This window comes from Orycteropus afer, unplaced genomic scaffold, assembly GCF_000298275.1.
Source record: "Orycteropus afer afer isolate SDZICR_OR568_19922 unplaced genomic scaffold, OryAfe1.0 scaffold00233, whole genome shotgun sequence".
Classification (NCBI taxonomy): domain Eukaryota; kingdom Metazoa; phylum Chordata; class Mammalia; order Tubulidentata; family Orycteropodidae; genus Orycteropus; species Orycteropus afer.
The window spans coordinates 3,974,931-3,996,535 of NW_006921820.1; the positions used below are offsets into that span (position 1 = coordinate 3,974,931).

Sequence of the window (21,605 nt, forward strand, 5' to 3'; positions counted from 1 at the left end):
GCTGTGTGGGAGGAAGCGCCAGGGCCCGAGCCCTCAGGATGGCTCCCAGAGCTTCAGAGCAAGGAATTTGTAAATTGGTATTTCAAGAAATTTCATCACTGGGAATTTCCAGCTGAAAGTTTCCCTCTAAAGCTCCATCAGTGGTAGATTGTCCTTAAACCTGTCGGGAGTAGAGAGACCCCTGGGGCTCCAGCCTCTAGGCTGCTATGGCCTCCCCTGCCACCACCACCCCCAGGAGGCCCCACTGGCTCTTGGAAGAATTCCTTGGGAATGGCCCCTATGGTCCTTCCTCATCTGCTCATTCTGCCCAGCACTGGACATGCCACTCTCATTTCTGGCTGATAAACTCCCCCTTACCCTGGGGGTGGTGCAGCCATATGGTCTCAAACCAGCCAGGAGGCGACAGGAGGCAGCATCAGGGGATGGGATGAATCTGGTGGAGCTCTGCCCAGAAAGGAAGTCGCCCAGAAATGCCCTGTAGCTGGGTCTGGAGAAGGGCAGCTGCATGTGGCTGACGGAATCTGGAGGTGGTCACCCTCCCATGTATGGCAAAACTCCCTCTGTAGCCCCTGCCTGCCCATGCCGTTCCCTGACTCATGGATCAGGGGCTCAGAGAGTGCTCTCTGTTCTGGCATCCGTGCTTGTACATACTGGAAATATTATGGGGGATGATCCCTCCCACCACTCCCTCCCCCTCACAGGCATAGGAGTGTGAGGACTGAAGAAGGGAAGGTCAGATGTGTAGTAGCCACAGTAACAATAGTTCAGGGCAACTGATTATTCCAGGTGGGTGTCCAGGATGCAGGGAATGCTGTCACCAGCACCGGCATGGCCATTTGAAACTGTGTAAGCTGTGGGCCCTGGGAAGGAAGACTGGGCAATCTACTTCCATAAGGATACAGCCTCGGAAACCCAAGGAGGGGTCGCTATGAGTAGAGATTGACTCAATGGCAGTGAGTTTTTTAAGCTGTGGCCCATGACTGAGAAGTAAGGTCTGTCATTAAAGCTCACACTGAGCCTTGACGTGTCAAACTGAGCCATGACCCTGGCCACAGACTGAACCCTGACCTTGGGCACAGACTGAGCCCTGACCTTGGTCACAGACTGAACCCTGACCTTGGTCACAGCCCAGACTGAGCCCTGCCTCCTGTGCCATACACATTCTTGATCATTACATTCCTAATCTCCCTCTTACTTCCTCCCTGCCAGACACCCATGACCAGCATCAGTTCTGGTTGAAAAAATGACCCACACTACACAAGTTGGAGAACAACTTGTGAGCCTACAAATTCAACAGATAGAGTAGTTGAAATGCCGGATGATGCAGGACTAAGGAAAGCATGGAAGGTCCTTGTTAATGAAAACTAGAAAAAAAAAAAAAAAACTCACTGCCATTGAGTCAACCCTCGAACCCCTCCTTGGGTTTTCAAGGCGTTATATTTAGGGAAGTAGATTGCCCTGTCTTCCTTCCAAGGAGTGGCTGGTGGGTTTGAACCGACAGGCTTCTGTAGTGGGTTTGAACCGACAGGCTTCTGATTAGCAGTCAGATGCCTTAGGCATTATGACACTAGAGCTCCTAAAGGCTTCCTGAAAGAGGCAGCTTTCAACCTAGATATTTGCATCTGGAGCCCAGAAATCATCCATTCCTGGCCTTGAATTGAATGTTACTGAAGTTGAGCTGCACCCCAAGAATACAATTCTCTCCCCATCCTTTCTGCTTGCAGTCTTTTCTTCCCACCATCCCCACATCCCTTGTCAGCTCCTTGCTCCTCTACTTCAGTTGAGAATCAGAGAGCTGGGTTAAATCCTTCCTTCGGGAGCTTCATTTTCCCTATCCACAAACAAAGAGGGAAAGGGAGGATGGTTTCGAGGGTCCCTGTGGTTCTAGGCCATATCCACTTCCCAAGGGAGCTGGCCCACAGGCCCAAAGGACAGCCTGTGGGCCCCACCCCTCACTGAGAACCTGGTTTTGCTGCTGTTCCTCCTGCTGTGTCTTTGAGCCTCTAAATCCCAGCATCAGAAAGGCGCCTGCATTCTTCAGGCTTAACCACTGGGCTGTTTGCCTGAGCTGAAAGACACAGCCCCTCTATTCTCTACAGAACTACTCTCCATTGTCAGTTCCTTAGGGCTTCCTGGCCCCATTGTCAGGGTTGTGATTGCTGGCCCCCCAGGAGGGAAGCGATTTTCCTCTCCCTTGAAAGCTATTTTCTTGTCTTGGTAGAAGCAGACATCTGACACTTTAAGAGGGAGCATGGCAGGGAGATGATGGCTTTAAAAAACAGAAATTAGAGCTGCTGCTGCTGCAGACTCAACCATCTTGTCAACCCCCTCGCCCTGCAGCGGTGTCCTCTCTCTCATATGCATTGAGAGCTGCAGTCTGGAAAGTCCTGTTCATGTGGCCCCCTGGCTCTGGGGTGGCTAGGATGTTTGGGGACCAGGAGAGGAAGGACTGCTTCTCCCCAAGCTCTGTGACTTCTACATGTCCAGTCCTATGATAAACTGTAGGACAAAGGGGAAGGTCAGGAAGCAAAACAAGGGGCCAGGCCTGGAACTTGCAGGCAGAGGGAACAGACCTTCACATAAGAACCACTTGATCAACTTACTGCTATGCCCTCAGCACCCAACAAAACAAAAAACCCAAACTGAAAAAGCTCATCCAATTGGTAAAAAGCTGGGGACAGAATAGGTGGTCAAAGAGTATTTGTTAACTAAGGAATGAATGAATGGAAGCCAAAGTGGCCCACGTAGCAGGCTGAGCTTTGCCCCGGGTCCCTGGCACTTCCATCCAGTTCCCCTGGCACATGCCACTAGGTCAATGTGCCTAAGCCACAGCCTAGATGGTGTCTTTCTCACTACAAACCCTTTTGGTTGTTCCCCACTGCCTCCTGAATTGAATATCCACCCCCTCTCTTCTGCTCTTGATTCCTTTCATTTTCTCCATCCTGGGTCCTCTCCCAACCTGACTCAGCCCACCACCCTGAGCTCCACTTCAGTACCAGACCAGCTCTGGCTGCTGAGAACAGTGGTGCAACAGGAGAGCCAGGCACCACTGCCAACATTTGATTCCAACCTCAGCTCATCTTCCATCTTATCCTTTGCCTCAACCAGATTATTCTAGACCCTCCTCATATGATGCCCACCCAAGTCCCAGAATTGCTATCCCTGACAAATGTTGCATAAATGGATGGAGTACTGGAGGGAGGGAGAGATGGATGGATGGATGCATGGATAGATAGATGGATAAATGGATGAATGAGTAGATGGAAGGATAGAGGAGTGGATGAATGTATGTATATATGAAAGTTTCATCTGAAATGTCACCTCCTTTGAGAAGCCTTTCTTAGGCTCCAAAATCCAACATGCACATTCACACACCACAGTGTTCCTTTTAGCACATGTCTTACAGGGCCATGCGTGATGCCCATATTATAAATGACCATCTTCAAGCCAGATGGCACCCTGAACATGGGAATTGATCAAGTTTTGGGTTCCAAACACTATTTTTGTACTAAGCCCCCCAGAAAATGTTAGCATTAAATAACATCAAGCACCCTTGGGGTTCAGTTTCTACACATGTGAAATTTTTGGCTACTTACTCTACTAGTTTCTACCTGTGTTGGCTGTGAGGTCTACCAGGCACATTGCCTGGTTACAGAACTTGGCCATATTAGGGAAGCCTCCTGCGCCATGGTCAAAGTCTAAACCCCCTGACCCTTACCTGGGTCTGAGGTGGCCAGGATCCTGGTTCAGGGCTGAGCCGCTCCAGGCTGTGGTAAGAGCTAGATGGGCTTAAGGGTGGGTACACAGAGGATAATTCAGTCTTGTGGTCACTCAGGGGCTCCACTGGAACCTAGTAAGAACATGAGAGATTGAGGTTGGGGACTGAAGGGTCTCGGAGCATGCTCATCCACCACATAAAACAAAAACAAACTAAAACCCAACCCAATTGGTGAAAAACTATACAGACAGATCAGTGGAATGGAAGAGAGCCCAGAAATAGACCTATACAAATACAGCCAACTCAGTTGACAAAAGAGCAAAGGCAATCCAATGGAGAAAACAGTCTTTTCAACAAATAATCTGGAACAACTGGATATCCACATGCAAAAAAAAAGTAAAATAAAATCTAGACACTGACCTTACATCTTTCACAAAAATTATCTCAAAATGAATCACTGACCTAAATGTTAAACACAAAACTGTATAACTTCTAGAAGACAACATAGGAGAAAACCTAGGTGACCTTGGGCTTGATGGTGACTTTTCAGATGTAACAGTAAAGGCATAATCCATAAAAGAAATTATTGATAACTTGGACTTCACTAAAGTTAAAAATCTGTGAAAAACACTGTTAAGAGAATAAAAAGACAAGCTATCGAGTAGGAGAAAATATTTGCAAAACACACATCTGATGAAGGATTTATACCCAAGATATACAAAGAACTCCTTAAAACTCAGCAATAAGAGAACAAACAACCAAATTTTAAAAATGGGCAAAAGATCTTAACAGACACCTCACCAAAGAAGATATACAGATGGCAAAAAAGCATATGAAAAGATGCTCAACGTCATGTCGTTAGGGAATTGCAAATCAAGACAATTATTAGGTACCAGTACCCCCCTATTACAAAACCAAAACCAAACCCACCCACTCCCACTGAGTCAATTCCAACTCATAGCGACCCCTTCTTGTGGTATCTCTACGGAAGTAGATTATCCAGTCTTCCTTCTGAGGAGTGCCTGGTGGATTTGAACCACCAGGCTTCTGGTTAGCAGTCAAATGCCTTAGGCATTACGCCACCAGAGCTCCCATATGGTCCAGCAGTTGTGTTCTTGGTATTTACCTAAATGAGTTGAAAACTTATATCCATACAAAAACCTGCACACAAATGTTTATAGTGGCTTCATTCATGATTGCAACAACAACAACAAAAAAAAAAAAATTGGAGGCAACCAACATTTCCTTCAGTGGGTGAATGGATAAACAAACTATGGTACATCTATGGAACATTATCCAATGATTAAAAGAAAAGAGCCCTCAAGCCAAGAAAAGGCATGAAGGAACATTAAATACATATTGGGAAGTTGTGTTGCCTGCTCAGTGAGGGATGGGGGCAGCAGGCCAGGCTTATCAGAGAGGCTGGGTCCTGTGCCCTGGAGTGGGGAGATGGCAGAACCAAAGTGGGACCCAGGGAGCACCCACCTGCAGCCTGGGGAGCTGGGGCTCTGGACACAGTGACACTGGCTCTGGCTGGCTGGCCCCTGGTGAGCAGTTTAAGGCAGGTGGCCTCAGGGCCTGGTGTGCCTGGAAGACCACACTATAGGCTAGGCCCCCACAGTGGCAAGACATGAGGTCTGCACTGGCCCAGAGCAGAGCCAGGGTGCCACAGTAGTGGTACAGGTCCTCGTGGTCCCAAGAGGCGAAGTTCATGCAGGGCTGGTCTGAGTGTGGATAGATAGGGAAAATGGCCTCAGCCAATTGCTGGGCTGTCCGTCCTGAGGCCCCATTCAACCTCAGTGTTTCCACCTGAAGCCATGCATCATGCCCTGGAATCAGTCAACCATGCCTGTCATTCTTGCAAAACCCTGGTCAGGGGACATGGGGTTCAGAGTTGGGCTCTGGGTTTCACTGTGTCCCCCAGGAAGTGGGGAGGCAGGCAGGGCCCTTGGGGACACTAGGCTGTACAGCCTTTGAGAAGCCATGCAGGCTTGGGTAAGATTTCCCTGGTAGGTGCTGTGACCTCTTCTCAGGATCCCTTGTACTTCCCCGATTTCCTGACACCGAGTCCAAGCCTACAGGTGAAGGAGAAAGGGCTCTTAGCCAATGAGGTGGTCTGGGGCCCCCATACCAACCTGAGAGAAGAGTTCAGCCTGCTCCTGAGTTCTGCCTGTCTGAAGGCTGGGACTTGGTTTCTCTATGTCTTCCTGTTCCTCCTCCTCCTCCAGGAAGCCTGCCTGGGTGGCCTCAGAGTCTAGTCATGGATCTGCTCCTCCTTCCAGCTTACTTAACTATTTCCTGCTTGGCATTCTTGCCCATTCACCTATTCTGGAAGCTCCTAGAAGGTAAGGTCTGGGTCTCCTCTCTGCCCCCCACCACACACACACAGTCCAGTGCTCAGGACTGGGCAATCTGGGGCTGATTCTGATGTTCTTTGCTGTAACATCCACAGTCAGACTGGCCCAGAGCCTGCTGTGTGCTCACAAAGCTGTTTCGTCATCTGTCCTTTTAGTTCCTTCTCATTGGACAGTATATGAACAGTACCAATGTCCTCAAGTCACACGGAAGGCATCAGGGACTCACAGAGGGTCAACATTTGCCCAAGGTCCTCCAAGCAGAGCTTCGGGCGTCAGTCTAGAGCTCTGCCCCTGCCCCTCCCAATTCCACTGAAGCACTCTGGGACCCCAAAGGGGCAGGGCAGAGGTTTCCAGCTCTTCTCTCTCCACTACCAACCTTACTTTGTACCTTTGGGCAAGATGAAGACAAACTTGTTCCTGGAGAGGGCAATGCTCTGGCCAAGATTCTGCTGTTCAATGACATCAGTGACAGTAGAACAGGCAGGGAGAGGGTCCTCACCATTCACTTGCAACTGCACCCTCTCCTTGGAGCCGGCCTGCAGGAGGTTCTCAGCGGACAGGCGCAGGGCGTATCTGCCAGCCTCATTAAACCTCATGCTCAAGACTTCGAACTCCAGGCCCAGTGTTTTCTCCTCAACTTTCAGCCTCTGGCTCAGCAGGGATGCAGGGACCCAGGGCTTGGACTCCCGGAAGGCCATGGCCACCGTCAGGGACTGATTCCAGGGCTGAACACTTTTTGTCCTCTCCACAGTCCCAGACAGGGTCCAGTCTGAAAGTCTACAGGCTGGGCCCTCAGGGCCACACCCCACCCCTCTCTGTTTGTTTGAGAAGAAACCAAGTAACAAGCCAGGAAGCTGGGCCTATGGGGAGAACAAAGGCAGTCATTTATCCCTCCCTTTCAGCATTTGTTCATTCTACAACTATTTGCTGAACACCTGTTATGCACCAGGCACCATTCCTGGTATTTGGTATATAGCACTGAGCCAAAGATTCCTGTCCTGGTGAAGCTTCTAATGGGAAGAGGGGGCATAAACATAGAAAATAAGTAAATTATAACATATGTTATACCAAAAACCAAACCAAACTCACTGCCGTTGAATCTATTCTGGCTCATAGCGACCCCCATTGGGTTTCTAAGGCTGTAAATCTTTATGGAAGCAGACTGCCTCATCTTTCTTCCACAGAGCAGGTGGTGGGTTCGAACCACCAATCTTTTGGTTAGCAGCCAAATGCCTTAACCACTACACCGCCAGAGCTCCTTAATGCATTCTAAAAGATGATAAAAAATGAAATGATAACAAATAAACAATTATGGTAGGGGTAATGATGCTTCAGTGGTAGAGTTCTCCACTTTCAGGCAGGAGAACTCATACACACCTCATGCACAGTTATTACTTGTCTGTCAGCAGAGGCTTGTGTGTTGCTAGGATAGTGAACAAGTGTTAGCAGAACTTTTAGACTAAGACAGACTAGGAAGAAAGGCCTGGCAATCTACTTCCAAAAATCAGCCACAGAAAACCAGTGGATCACAGTGGTCCAGTCCTCAACTGATCATGGGGTTCATGAAGGACTGGGCAACATTTAGATCTGCAGTAAATGGGGTCATCATGAGTTGAGGGCTGACGAGGTGGCAGCTAACAAGAAGAACCAAAAACTACCCCAAAAAAGGCCTCAATCTTTTTCCTGCAGAGTGACTGATGGGTTTGCACCACTGACCTTTTGGTTAGCAGTCAAATGCCTTAACCACTACACCACCAGAGCTCTTTCAACAACAGAAAGGGATAAACTCTATAGAAGATATTAGAGCAGGGAGGGCTAAGGATGAGGATTCTGGGGGTGGGGAACACATGAGTATGGGGTATTCAAAACTTCCCATTTCTGGAAGAGCCTGTGTCTACATGCTTTTTCATTCCCAAGAGTTCTTAACTTGTCTTTTCTCATGGGAAGGCAGATAGTGTCATTCCCTGGGAGCATGCCCTTGGCACCTGCTTGTGAAACCAGTCTACCTTTTTAATCAAAACTCACAGTATGAGACATAGCTTCAGAGAGCCCAGAGCCTCTCACACCAAAGAATTGTCAGGCTAGACCCCATTTTCCCTGATTTTGGGTCTTATTGTTACCCAAGGGGAGACAGGAAATCCTGGAACATCACTCAAAATAGCCACCACTACCATCATCACCCCACCACTCATCTGTCAGTTTGTCATACTATGGTGGCTTGTGTGTTGCTGTGAGGCTAGAGGCTATGCCACCAGTATTTCAAATACCAGCAGGATTACCCATGGTGGACAGGTTTCAGCGATGCTTCCAGACTAAGACAGACTCGGAAGAAGGAAAGGGCCATCCACTTCTCAAAGAATTGGCCAGTGAAAACCTTATGAATACACTGACTGATATAGTATTGGAAAACTTTATAAATAGGCCTGAAACATTGTCCAATATAGTGCCAGAAGATGAGCCCCTCAGGTCGGAAGCCACTCAACATATGACTGGGGAAGAGCTGCCTCCTCAGAGTAGAGCTGACCTTAATGATGGGGATGGAGTAAAGCCTTTGGGACCTCCATTGGCTGATATGACATGACTCAAAATGGGAAGAAACAGCTGCAAACATCCATTAATGATCAGTACATGGAATGCATGAAGTATGAATCTAGGAAAATTGGAAGTTGTAAAAAATGAAATGGAAAGCATAAAGATTGATATATAGGCATTAGTGAACTGAAATGGACTGGTTTTGGCCATTTTAAATCAGACAAACATATTGTCTACTATTCTGGGAATGACAAATTGAAAAGGAATGATGTGGCATTCATCGTCACAAAGAATATTTCAAGATCTATCCTGAAGTACGATGCTGTCAGTGATAGGATAATATACATATGCCTACAAGGAAGACCAGTTCATACTACTATTATTCAAATCTACACATCAACCACAAAAGCCAAAGATGGGGAAATTGAAGACTTCTACCAACTTTTGCACTCTGAAATTGACCAAACATACAATCAAGATGTGTTGATTATCACTGGTGATTGAGGTAGAAAGTTGGAAACAAAGAAGAATCACCAGTAGTTAGAAAATATGGCCTTGGTGATAGAAATAACTCTGGAGATCTCATGAGAGAATTTTGTAAAACCAATGATTTATTCATTGCAAATACCCTTTTTTCAACAACATAAAATGTAGCTACACACATGGACTTCACCAGATGGAATACACAGGAATCAGATCTACTGCATCTGTGGAAAGAGGTGATGGAGAAGCTCAATATCTTCAGCCAAAACAAGGCCACGAGCTGACTGTGGAACAGACCATCAGTTGCTCATATGCAAGTTCAAGTTGAAGTTGAAGACAATTAAAACAAGTCCATGAGAGCCAAAATATGACCTTGATTATATCCCTCTTGAATTTAGAGACCATCTAAAGAATAGATTTGATGCATTGAACACCAATGACCAAAAACCAGAAGAATTGTGGGATGACATCAAGAGCATCACCCATTAAGAAAGCAAAAGGTCATTAAAAAGACAGGAAAGGATGAGAAGACCAAAATGGATGTCAGAAGAGATTCTGAAACTTACCCTTGAATGGGTAGCAGCTAAAGCAAATGGAAGAAATAATAAGATAAAAGAGATGAACAGAAGATTTCAAAGAGCAGCTCAAGAAGACAAAGTCAATTACTATAGTGAAATGTCCAAAGACCTGGAGGTAGAAAACCAAAAGGGAACAACACACTCAGCATTTCTCAAGCTGAAAGAACTGAGGAAAAAAATTCAAGTTTTAAGTTGTAATATTGAAAGATTCTATGGGCAAAATATTGAATGATGTAGGAATCATCAAAAGAAGATGGAAGGAATACAGAGTCACTGTACCAAAAAGAACTGGTCAGTGTTCATCCATTTCAAGGGGTGGCATATGATCAAGAACCAATGGTATTGAAGGAAGAAGTCAAAGCTGCACTGAATGAATTGGTGAAGAACAGGAATTGACGAAATACCCACTGAGATGTTTCAACAAACAGATACCATGCTAGAGAGACTTACTCATCTATGCCAAGAAATTTGGAAGACAGCTACCTGGCCAACTGACTGGAAGAGATCCATATTTGTACCCATTCCAAAAAAAGGTAAGCCCACAGATTTTGGAAATTATCAAACAATATCATTAATTTCACATGCAAGTAAAATCTTCCTGAAGATAATTCAAAAACAGTTGCAGCAGTATATTGACAGAGAACTTCTAGAAATGCAAGCTGGATTCAGAGGAGGATGTGGAACGAGAGACATCATTGCTGATGTCAGATGGATCTTGGATGAAAGCAAAGAATAGCAGAAAGATGTTTACTTGTGTCTTATTGACTATGCAAAAGCAGCATTTGATTGTGTGGATCATAACAATTTATGGATAACATTGAGAAGAACTGGATTTCCAGAACACTTAAATGTACTCATGAGGAACCTGTACGTAGACCAGGAGGCTGTCTTTTGAACAGAACAAGAAGACACTGCATGGTTTAAAAACAGGAACGGTGTGTCAGGCTTGTATCCTTTCACCATACTTACTCAATCTGTATGCTGAGCAAATAATCCAAGAAGCTGGACTATATGAAGAAAATCATGGCATCAAGGTTGGAGGAAGACTCATTAACAACCTGTGATATGCAGATGACACAACTTTGCTTGCTGAAAGTGAGGATGACTTGAAACACTTACTGATGAAGATTAAAGACTATAGTCTGAAGTATGGATTCCATCTCAACATAAAGAAAATGAAAATCCTCACAACTGGGCCAATAAGCAGCATCATGATAAATGGAGAAAAGATTGAAGTTGTCAAAGATTTCCTATTACTTGACTGCACAATCAACACCAATGGAAGCAGCCATCAAGACATCAGATGACATATTGCATTGGGAAAATCTGCTGCAAAAAGACTTCTTTCAAGAGCTGAAGAGCAAAGATGTCTCCTTGAAGACTAAGGTGTGTCTAACCCAAGCCATGGTATTTTCAATCACCTCATATGCATGTGAGAGCTAGACAATGAATAAGGAAGACCAAAGAAGAGTTGATGCTTTTGAGTGGTGGTGTTGCTGAAGAATACTGGAAGTACCATGGATTGCCAGAAGAACAAATTGGTCCTGGAAGAAGTGCAGCTAGAATGCTTGTTGGAAGAGAGAATGGCCTGACTTTGTCTCACTTACTTTGGTCAGGTTGTCAGAAAGGACCGTTCATTCCCTGGAGAAAGATATCATGCTTGGTAAAGTGGAGGGTCAGTGAAAAAGGGGAAGCCCTCAACAAGATAGATTGACACAGTGGTTGCAACAATGGTCTCAGGTATAGCAAGGATTGTGAGACTGGCACAGGACTGGGCAGTGTTTCGTTCTGTTGTACATAGGGTCGCTATGAGTTGGAGCTTACTCAACAGCACCTAACAACAACATCATCACCACCATCACTACCATCACCACCTCTATTACCTCCACTACCACCACTGCTACCACCACCATCACCACTTCTATCACCTTCACCACCACCATTACCATCATCATAACCACTACCACATCATTGTTGCTTTCATCATCATTATTGTTATTATTATCTTGTATGATTAATGATACTCTTCATTGAATAGATCCTGGGTACCAGGCATTCTATATGGCTCTTTGAACTTGAGGTGCACTGAATTGCTTAATACGGCCTTTCCAGTTATGGTCTTTATGACTCCCACCAGATGACTGGGTGAGACTATGCAAATGTGAGGTACTTGTGGCCCACCAAGGAGACTGAATAGATTGCTAGTAATGTGAATAAGTTGCATGGCATCCTTGTGAGGGTGAGGCCATGCAAATAAGGCCTATGGAACCCTAACATGGGGATCAGTCAGTTTTGCTATCCCACTAGGCTTAAAATGAGCCATCCCAGAGGCAGAAATGGGGGAGCTCACTACCATCAAGAAAGAAGAGCCAGGAGTGGAGCATGTCCTTGGACCCAAGATCCCTGCCCTGAGAGGGTGAGAAGCAGCAGCAGAGAAAAAACAGTAGCAGAGGCAGCCGAACCAAGAGACCAGCACGAGACAGAGTGATGAGCTTCCTGGGCCACAGAGCAAGAAAGCTGAGTGCCTTTGGGCAGGAGCTTGCTGGTGGAGCAGGGTACTTCTCTGGGCACCTATCTGCAGAACTAAAAGAGTTTTGTAATGCTTACCTGGGGAGCTCTGGTAGCATAGTGCCTAAGGCACTTGACTGCTAACCAGAAGGCTGGCAATTCAAACCCACCAGCCACTCCTTGGAAGGAAGGTTGGGCAATCTACTTCTGTAGTGATACTGCCTTGGAAACCCAAGGAGGGGTCGCTATGAGTCAGGTCTGACTTGAGGGCACACAACAACAACACTTACCTGAGCAAGGCAGAGGTTAAGGGGATGCAGGGCCAAGAGGCTGAGGCCAGAGAGAAGCATGCCTGTGGCACAGCTGAGAAGAAGCTGTCCTGATTGAAGAACTGTATCCTGAGTTGTTTCTGGCACTGAATTATAACCTGTTACTTCCCGTATAAAGCCCAAAACTGTGAATGTTTTCTGTGAGTTCTGTGTGGTCACTGCAATGAATTATCAAACCTAGCGGAAAAGTAGAGTGCTATTGGGAGGGACAGTTGATATTAAAATGGGTAAAAAAGGTTGGACAGTGGCAGCATGTTTGACCTGATAGGAATCATCCTTGGGCTATTGATCTTGATCTGTCTCCCATTTTGTGAAGTTAGAAGAGGTCAGAGGCCCCAGTCCTTTGTACAGAGGTAGGTATAATTATCCCCTTTTTACAGAGAAGGAATTTGAGGCTAACAGAATGTTAAGAAATTCATCTCATATAAGGTAAGTAAGAAGCAGAGTTGAAATCTGAACCCAGGGATTCTATTTATATTTCCCCATACTAAATATGCCCTGGGACTGGCCATGATATCAATGATACTAATCCAAAGAAATTCATTCTTTTAGAGAATTCTGTACCTTGAAACTGTAGAGGTATAGTTTTGAGTCCAAAGGGGACATTTATGACAGCATAGACTTCATTTTAAAATCTCCTTGACCAGAATCTATCATTTTCACAGAGTAAAAGATACCTATTAAGGATTGAATTGTGTCTACCCAAAAGATGTTGAACTCCTGTACCTGTGAATGTGACCATGTTTGGAAATAGGGTTTTCTTTTGTTATGCTAATAAGGTCATACCAGAGTAGGCTGGACCCTAAACCTAATCCTTCTGAGTGGTCTCTTATAAAAGGGAAGAAGAGAAACACACACATACAGGAGGAAAACAGGTGCCAAGTAAACATAACATCTACAAGCAGTCAAAGAATGCCAGGGAACATCTGGGGCAACTGACAAGGAAGAACCCTAGGGCCAATGCCCTGCTTTAGACTTCTAGATTCCAAGACTCTGAGACAACAAATCATTTTCTTTAAAACCATCACTTGTGGTATTTCTTGTTATGGCACCACCAGATAACTAAGATAATACCAGTCTAGAGATGGCATTGGCCATCCAACCTAAAGATGCCTCATTATATGTAGTGAACATCCTCTGCAATGACTAAACTTCAATTCCTTCAGGTTCCCCAAGGAGAAACTGAAGCAAAAGAAGGTTTAGAAGACCTGAGTTCTAGTCACCTGATTTGCATTTGTTCAGCAAATCCCTTCCTCTCCCTGGAAGTAAGTGGCCCCATCTGTACAACAGATGGGAATGGAGTGGATAAGTCATTTCACAGCTCTGACAGTCTGAGATTCTATATAAGTCGTATTGGGAAAGGCCATCGCATGGCCATTTTGGGGAGAGGGTGGATGTGTAGAGGTTATTGGGAAACTTTGTCTCAATAACTGGATATGGCTACCACCTGGGTCTAAACCTACTGCCACTGAGTCAGTTCTGACTCATGGAAGTTCTAAGTGTTACAGAGTAGAACTGCTCCATAACGTTGTCTTGGCTATAATCTTTACAGAAGCATATTGCCAGGACTTTCTTTTGTGGCGCCACTGGGTAGATTTGAACCGTCAATCTTTAGGTTAGTAGTGGAGAGCAAATCATTTGCATGTTTGCAGTGTCCCTCAGAGATATTACAAGATAGGGGTCAATCTATTCCCTAGGCTCAACCTCTGTGCACAGCATCCTAGCCCTGTGCCCCTGCAGTCAGACCCGAGACACAGAATCCTGCTTTCCCCAGCTCATTCATCCTGAATCTCTTCAATATTTCCTTCTTCCCCCTTCTCCTTCTTCATTCCCTCCCTCCCACTCCCCACAAAAGATCTAAGGTGATTGTGTTGGCCTAAGCATGATTTTTTTTTTTTTAATTGTGATTTGGGTGAAAGTTTACAGAGCAAATTAATTTTCCATAAAACAGTTCATAAACGTTCTGTTTCATGACATTGATCGTAATCCCCATAATGTAACAGCTCTCTTCTCCCTTCTTCCCTGTGGTTACCTCGTCCCTATGTCCTTCTTTCCTATGCGTTCCTGTCCTCTGAGGTATCTCCCTGTGCAAATGCTGCCCTTCTGATCTCCCGTGGTTGATTATTCTAAGGAATATACCTACCTCCTGTCAATGTTCACTGTATACGCCTGCCTATTATTTGGCTGGAAGCCACAGGGGTGAGTTCAATTCCAGGCCCAAAGGATGACTAAAAAAAGGGTGAATAGGAACTCTGGTAGCATAGTGCCTAAGGCACTTGACTGCTAACCAGAAGGCTGGTGGTTCAAACCCACTAGCCACTCATCGGAAGGGAGGTTGGGCAATCTACTTCCATAGTAATACTGCCTTGGAAATCCAAGGAGGGGTCACTTTGAGTCGGGTCTGACTCAACAGCACATAACAACAACAACAACAACAGGGGCCATAATCTTGGAGGTTTCACCAGTCTCTATCAGACCAGTAAGCCTAGTCTTGTTTATGATTTTGAGTTCTGTTCCACATTTTTCTTCCACTCTATCATTTGTCTCCTGTACTGATCCCTTTCTGAGTGGTAGACAGTGGTAGCTGGGCACCATCTAGTTCTTCAGGTTCAGGATCATAAGCATGAGTTTTGGGATTTCCACCATCTGATCATTATATCTCTCCCACTTCTGGCCTCCCCTCCACTAGAGCAGGCCAGCCCTTTTTCATCTCCTGGCCTTGGCTGGTGCTATTCCCTCTGCCCAAACTGCTCAACTCTACCTGATGCAATTCCACTCACACTACAGATTGGCTAAATGTCTCCCCCTCTCTTCCTCTGCCACACTGTGCACTTCCCTCTGTAAAATGGAGGCCTGGGCCTGTCTCAGATGGTGACCTGTCCACGCTGGACTGAACGTTCCTTTGGGGATCATGTTTGTGTGCCCAGGACTGGGCTGGGCAAAGAAGATGTGCTTGGAGGTAAGTTAAAGCATTATGGAATGAATGAATGTATGCATGAACAAATAGAAGAATAAATGAATTGATAAGCAAACCTGACCCAGCTTCTGCTTGCACAGAGAAGAATCTGCAATCCTAGGTATTTCTTCTGGATTCCATGAGAAGTAAAGACCATTTGTCCCAAATTTGACTCAGAGCCTGCATCCTGATCCTCAGTGGGCAAGGCAGGTACCCAGGAGAAAGGGCAGTAGCATGGGAGTGAGTGGCAGAACAAAAGGCAGTGGTTTCCTTGCGCCTGGCATCAGTTCTGCTGAGGTAATCAGGAAACCTCAGTGAATTCTAGCAAGTCAGGGCTGGATCGCACTCCCATTTTACAGATGCAGAAACAACCCAGGGCAGCACAGTAGCTAGCTCCCTACTCCCTTTCAGATTTCTCTCGACTTCCAGTTGCCTCCCTGATTGTCTTTCTTGCAGTTTTCAGAAGATTTCAACTCAGAAGAGGTTTTCCCTGGATGGCAGAAGTCTTGCAACCCCAGAAGGAGCCAAGAAGGGCTAGTGGGGGTGGAGAGGAGGGGAGGGAGCAGTGCTGACTTCCAAGGCCTTTTCCTTGGCCCCAGCATGAAAGGCCTTAATGAGGCCCTTGAGTTTTCTTTCTTCCCCTGAAGAATGGCCACTCAGAGGCCTCAGGTTTTGTCTGGAAGAGCCTGGGACTGTAATTAGTCCACCCCTGAGGGCTCACTTCCTGCCTCTCACAATGGTGTCTTTCAGCCTCCACCAGCTGACACCCCTCATGGCTCCTAAAGGACCTCAGACCTGTCCCCAAAGGCCCACCCCCTGGGCCTCTGCTCAGAGCTGAATCTTCCAGGGAGGGCTATTTGTGAATCTTCTAGGATGATTATCCCCTTATACAGATGAGGAAACAAAGGCTCTGAGATCATGTGGGGAGTGATGGGATGGATCTGACCTCAAGCCCCTATAATCATGCACTTGTCTTTGCTCCACACCAGGACTTCAGCACCCAGCCCCCTCCAGCATCTTCCCCTCCCCTGCAGTGGAAACGTCCCAGGCCTACACCCCACTCCCTTCAAGTCCGAAGGGCCAGAGGCTCATGTGATACTTGAGTCTCAGACTCAGCTTGGCAGTGAAAGTGTGGGAGCTAGCCTCCCTCCATTGCACAGATGGGAAAACTAAGGCCCAGATAAGGAAAGGACTTGTTTTTGGTCATTCAGCTAGGACAAAATTAGAAAGAAGCCCCCCCCTCCCATCTGCATCCCATCCAGTTCTTCTCCTGGCCTTTTGCTCCAGACTCCAGCACTGAGCACTCTCTGGAGAGTCTTGGGTCATTCCAGAACCTCTTGTTCTTGCCTTTGGCCAAGCAGCAGCCAGCAGAGGAGAGCTGGGGCTGCAACAACTGATTCCTGGGCTCATCTGACAGCCCCCTCGGCCAGCGTTGCCTCAAAGGGGATACAGATGGTAGGGTGGCAGGAGAGAGACAGTGCTAGCCTCACTGGCAGAGTCAGCGGCATTGACCTTTGCCTTCTGTGTGTCCTGTCTTCTCTGCTGGGCTCTAAGGACTCAAACCCCCAAGACAGCGTCCAGTTCAGCCAGGGCTCTGCAAACTCCAGGGGTTCTGCGCCTGTCCTCCTGAAGCACCAGGGAACAGACAAAGCAGGTAATGAAGGGGAGAGGGCAGGAGCTGGCAGGGGCAGCACCAAGGACCACACGGGGCAGGACCCAACACCAGGGATTTAGGCAACACAGCGGCTAACTAGGAAAAGGTGCTGCCTAAAACTTTAGGAGGAGAGATCCAAACTTTATAGCCAGACTCAGAGAGAAAAAGAAACCAAATAACAGGACAGAGAAACAGAAAGGAAAAGACAGAGAGTCATGGAGAGAGACAAAATGATAGAGATGAAAGACAGAGAGTGAAGCAGAGAGACAGAGTTAGACCAAGACACAGAAAAATGGTAGACAGGAAGACTGAGTCAACCAGACAGAGAGAGAGTAAGATGGAGACAGTGATATAGGGATAGAGAGACTGATGGATAGGAAGAAAAAAGCAGAGAGATAATGAGATAGAAAGAGAGAAAGACGCCAAACTCGCCAGTGGGCACCAGTGGACAGAGGTTCTTCTGTGTTCTCACCAGAAAGAATTCTGAAAGGTACATCCTAGGCCTGCCACTTGGCTTAACTCCTCCTTTGATTCAAAGACCAAATCACAAAGGGCAGGTCCCCCTCACCACAGGATGAGCAGAGTAAAAGCTCTGAGAAGAGATGCTTTTGGGGAAAGAACCATGAGCTGTGGAAAAGTAGGAGGAGTCTGGCCAAACTATCCTGGCTCAGTCACTGACCCTAGCATGTCATGTGGCATCTCTGGACCTTGGTTTCCTCAGAATGTGATAGAGACTAAGAGTAGAGCAGGAGTCTCTGAGGTCTTCTCTAGCCCTATGATCTGCTTTAGCTTGGGCTCTAGCTTTGCTTAGGCTCCATCCTACCTAGCTCATGACCTCCACCTCATGGTCCAACATGGTTGCTTGAGACCCAGCCATTACAACTGCACTCAAGCCAGGTGGAAGGAAGAGAGACAGAGAACACACACACGTGTGTGTGTGTGTGTGTGTGTGGGGGGGTTTATCCTTCTTTCCCCACCCACACTTGGTAACTATCAGAGAATATATTTTTTGCTTTTTGTGAAACCCTTTTCTTGACTTTTTATAATAGTAGTCTCATACAATATTTGTCCTTTATGATACACTAACTTCACTCAGCATAATGGTCTCTAAGTTCATCCATGTCATGAGATGTTTCACAGATTCATCATTGTCCTTTAACATTGTATGGTATCCCATTGAAACACCTGGAAGTCATACTCAACACTTCTTTTTCCATCTCATTGGTGAATACTTAGTCTCATGGCTACACCCAGACAGGCTGGGGGGTGTGCAATAATGGACTGGGGATGAATCCACTTCACACAGCTCAGTGATGTCTTCGTAGCTCCTCATCCACAGAAAGCTTCAACACAGTATCTCTCCCTTTTGCTATTAAAAAAAAAAAAAAAAAACATGCAATGCAAATTTTTAAAATACACATTTCAAACAAATTAAAATCTCCATCCTCCCAAACCCATCCTTTCCTCAAGCATAACCACTCTGAAAAATTCATTGTGTGACTGCCAGCTTTGCTTTTCATGTATTTATACACACATGGTCATGAAGAGAGACAAAAAGATAGAGATGAAAACACACACACACACCACACACACAACACATGTACATGTTAAAGAACATCAGATAGGATTACATCTTACAACTCATTTTCTTGGTCATTGTTACTTGGCAATATATCTTGGAGCTTCTACCATGTCCTTCCAAAAATAGCTACTTCATTCTTTGTAACAGCTTTATAGTATTCCACCTTACAGAAATTTATTAATGGATACCACCTCGTTGCCAATTTTTGCTATTACAACCTTGGGCGTCTTCTCAGTGTGTGTATTTGTAAGCATTCCTTGAGCATGGTTTCCTAAAAGTGGGCCAAAGGTCACTTCTCTCTATGATGTGGCTTTGACCCCTTCTCCATAGAAAACCCTTCATGAGGTGGAAGTTGGAGATCCCTGTCTTGGATTGGGCTGTTCTCTCTCCCTTCCCCTTCCTCCCTGGGCTGTCTCAGCCCTCACCTTTGTAATAAGTGGACCTCTGCTGGTTACAACCATCCTCACCACTGTGCCCTCTCTTCCTGGATCTTCATCATCACTGGGAGCCAATCTCACATCTTAAACCTGTGTACCCTGGGCTGCCACCCTCTAATTGGCTGTCCCTTCTTTCTCCTTCAAGGAGGAGAAGGCCTCTTGCCAGCTCCCTTCACCTGAGAATTTGGGGTCCCCTTCTTCTCCCCACCTTTTCCTATGACCTCCCCTCCCGGCTTGCCACAGCATCTTTTGAGCACACTTCCCATTCTTCAGTCTTGTTTACACGCCTAATGGGCATCCTTAGTAGAAGGGGAAGGGGAGGGCATGATAAGCCTATGCCAGCCCCTTGGGCTCAGTGATGGAAGACTAGGTCTGACTGTCCCTGCAGCCTGTGGAGGCTGCAGTGGTTGGAGGGGTGGGGGAACTGCAGGAATGTCCTGGGAGGAGCGGCAGGGCCTCAGAACGCTGGCCCTCTCCTGGGGAGAAGCCAGGCTGTGAGGATGAAAGAGAAAGCTTTCTGAGGGGCCTTTTTGGGTCGCACCTGGAATTGGATCCTCAAAGCTCTATGAAAGTGTGACAAATCCCCGTCCCCTTTCCACAGGCAGGGTCCTCAGCCCAGCTAGGTGTCAACAGGATGCTGACCATGTTATTAAAAGTCGAGTTGGTGGTTCCCCTCCCACATGGTGCAATTCATCCAGCAGTGCTATCCCTGGAGTGATGGATGGTGACAAATGAGTGTGGGTAGGGGGTTCCTGAGCCCATCCGTGGCCACAGCTGGGGAAACTCAGCCATCAAAGGCCTGCAGGCTCCGCCACAGAGGTGACCCTGAGGGCCAAGAAGATCAAGTTTCGGGCAAATGGCTTGGGGGGTGGAGAGGCTCCGTTTGTGGAGACAAGCCTCCTGTGTGTAGTGTGGGGCCCCAACCCTGCTGTGCGTTGGAGCTGGAGCGATGGGGGTGGGGTGGGCTCCTCTGATCCTGGAATCGCTGGCACGAGGTCTGGGGGCGGGAGGAGGGGCAGGGCTTGAGCTGGTAGGAAGGAGGGAGCTGCCTTTCTGGGAGGAGATCAAACACCTTTTAAAGCAGGTGCTGCTGGGGACACTGCCTAGGGTGAACCGCTAAGACCCACAACCAGCGGCTCCTCCTCAGACGCCAGACTGAGCTGGAGCCAGGGCTCAGAGGAGGTGGCCCTAGTTGTTGGGGAGCACTCTGCCTGCCTGGAGGGACTCCCCAGGGTGATCAATAAAGGAACAGGAAGAGATACAGAAGGGAGAGGTGAAGAGAGCCTCTTGTTAGAGGTGGGGCTGGAGCCAAGCCTGGAAGGCCAGGTAGGATTGGAACAGGTAGGGGAGCAGGGAGATGGCACACCAAGGGGTTGAGCTCAAGGCTGGAGGCAGCAGTGGGACGGGGGGTTAGGGCTCAGCATTTTGAGGGATAAGATTGGAGACTTGGAAATGGCTAGGCCCAGGGGCACTGGGGAGCTAGTGGGAGCTTCAAAGGGCAGGGACAAGAACCATGTCTGAGTAAGGTCTGACTACTTGTGGACGAGAGATTGGATGGAGGGCCTTCTCTTGTGGTCAACAAGGAAACAAAGAGAGAGCACTCAGGTAATCTTACCAACAGCCAGTGTTCCTTGGTGAAAGAAGGAGGGAAACACAAAGTCTGTATCTCAAGGCCAGAGCATGGTGACACCATCCTGGGGAGGAAGGTGGTACTGGGAAGGGAGAAGCCAGGGTTCTTAGAGGGCTCTTATACCTGAGGGAATCTTCATGACCTTTTGGTCAGTACTCTGAAGCCAGGAAACCCTCTGTAGCATCTTGATATCACTAGTCTTTTCTTGATTGCCTCTCCTGATGGGGGTTTCATTATTCTGTGAGAGTAAGAAAGCTCCATTTGTCCTATGCTCTCACTCCTACCTACCCTCCTTTGAGTCAGTTCTGCTTCTCCCTTGGAAGAGTTGAGCAACCTCCTACTCCTCCTCACCAGTGTCCACACTCATCACCAGCGCTCAAACACTCATGCTATGATGAGGCTATGGGTGAGAGGGCCATGTGAATTCCAGGAAAGGGTGGGATACTGGATCATAAGATACTTCTGACCCTCCTTCTGCATGGCAGGACTTGGGCTGGGAATGAGTTAGGGAGCCTTCTATGCTTTCTCCTGGTTAGAGTACCAGCCAACATTGCTTCCCAGCCCACTGCATGGAATCAAGCTTGGTCTGGGACAAGCATTAAGGCACTTGGTGGTGGTGGTGTGGAAGACTTTGAGATTCTGGGCCTGTAGTGGTTCCACCTGCCTTGACTACTTCTCTGAGGGCTCATAGAAATGGCTGGGACAGGACATTGGCCATCCCCGTTCCCATCTCAGCTCCTGGACAGAAGCATTCCTTGGTTGTTTTCTCGGCAGTGCCACTAGGGATTGGAAGTGTTGCTGAGTTTATGGGGTGCTACTGAGGTTTGGGATATTGTAGAAG

General features: G+C 47.0%; 1 protein-coding gene across 1 annotated transcript in view; it reads right to left on the reverse strand.

Moving 5' to 3' along the window:
* CCDC33 (coiled-coil domain containing 33) overlaps positions 1 to 6,773 on the reverse strand; it is a 166,080-nt gene extending 159,307 nt beyond the window's left edge. The window contains 2 exon segments of the mRNA XM_007948973.1: positions 5,243 to 5,586; positions 6,464 to 6,773. Of these exon segments, the coding sequence (XP_007947164.1) occupies positions 5,243 to 5,586; positions 6,464 to 6,773 (654 nt within the window).
* Between the last annotated feature and the right edge of the window lie 14,832 nt (positions 6,774 to 21,605).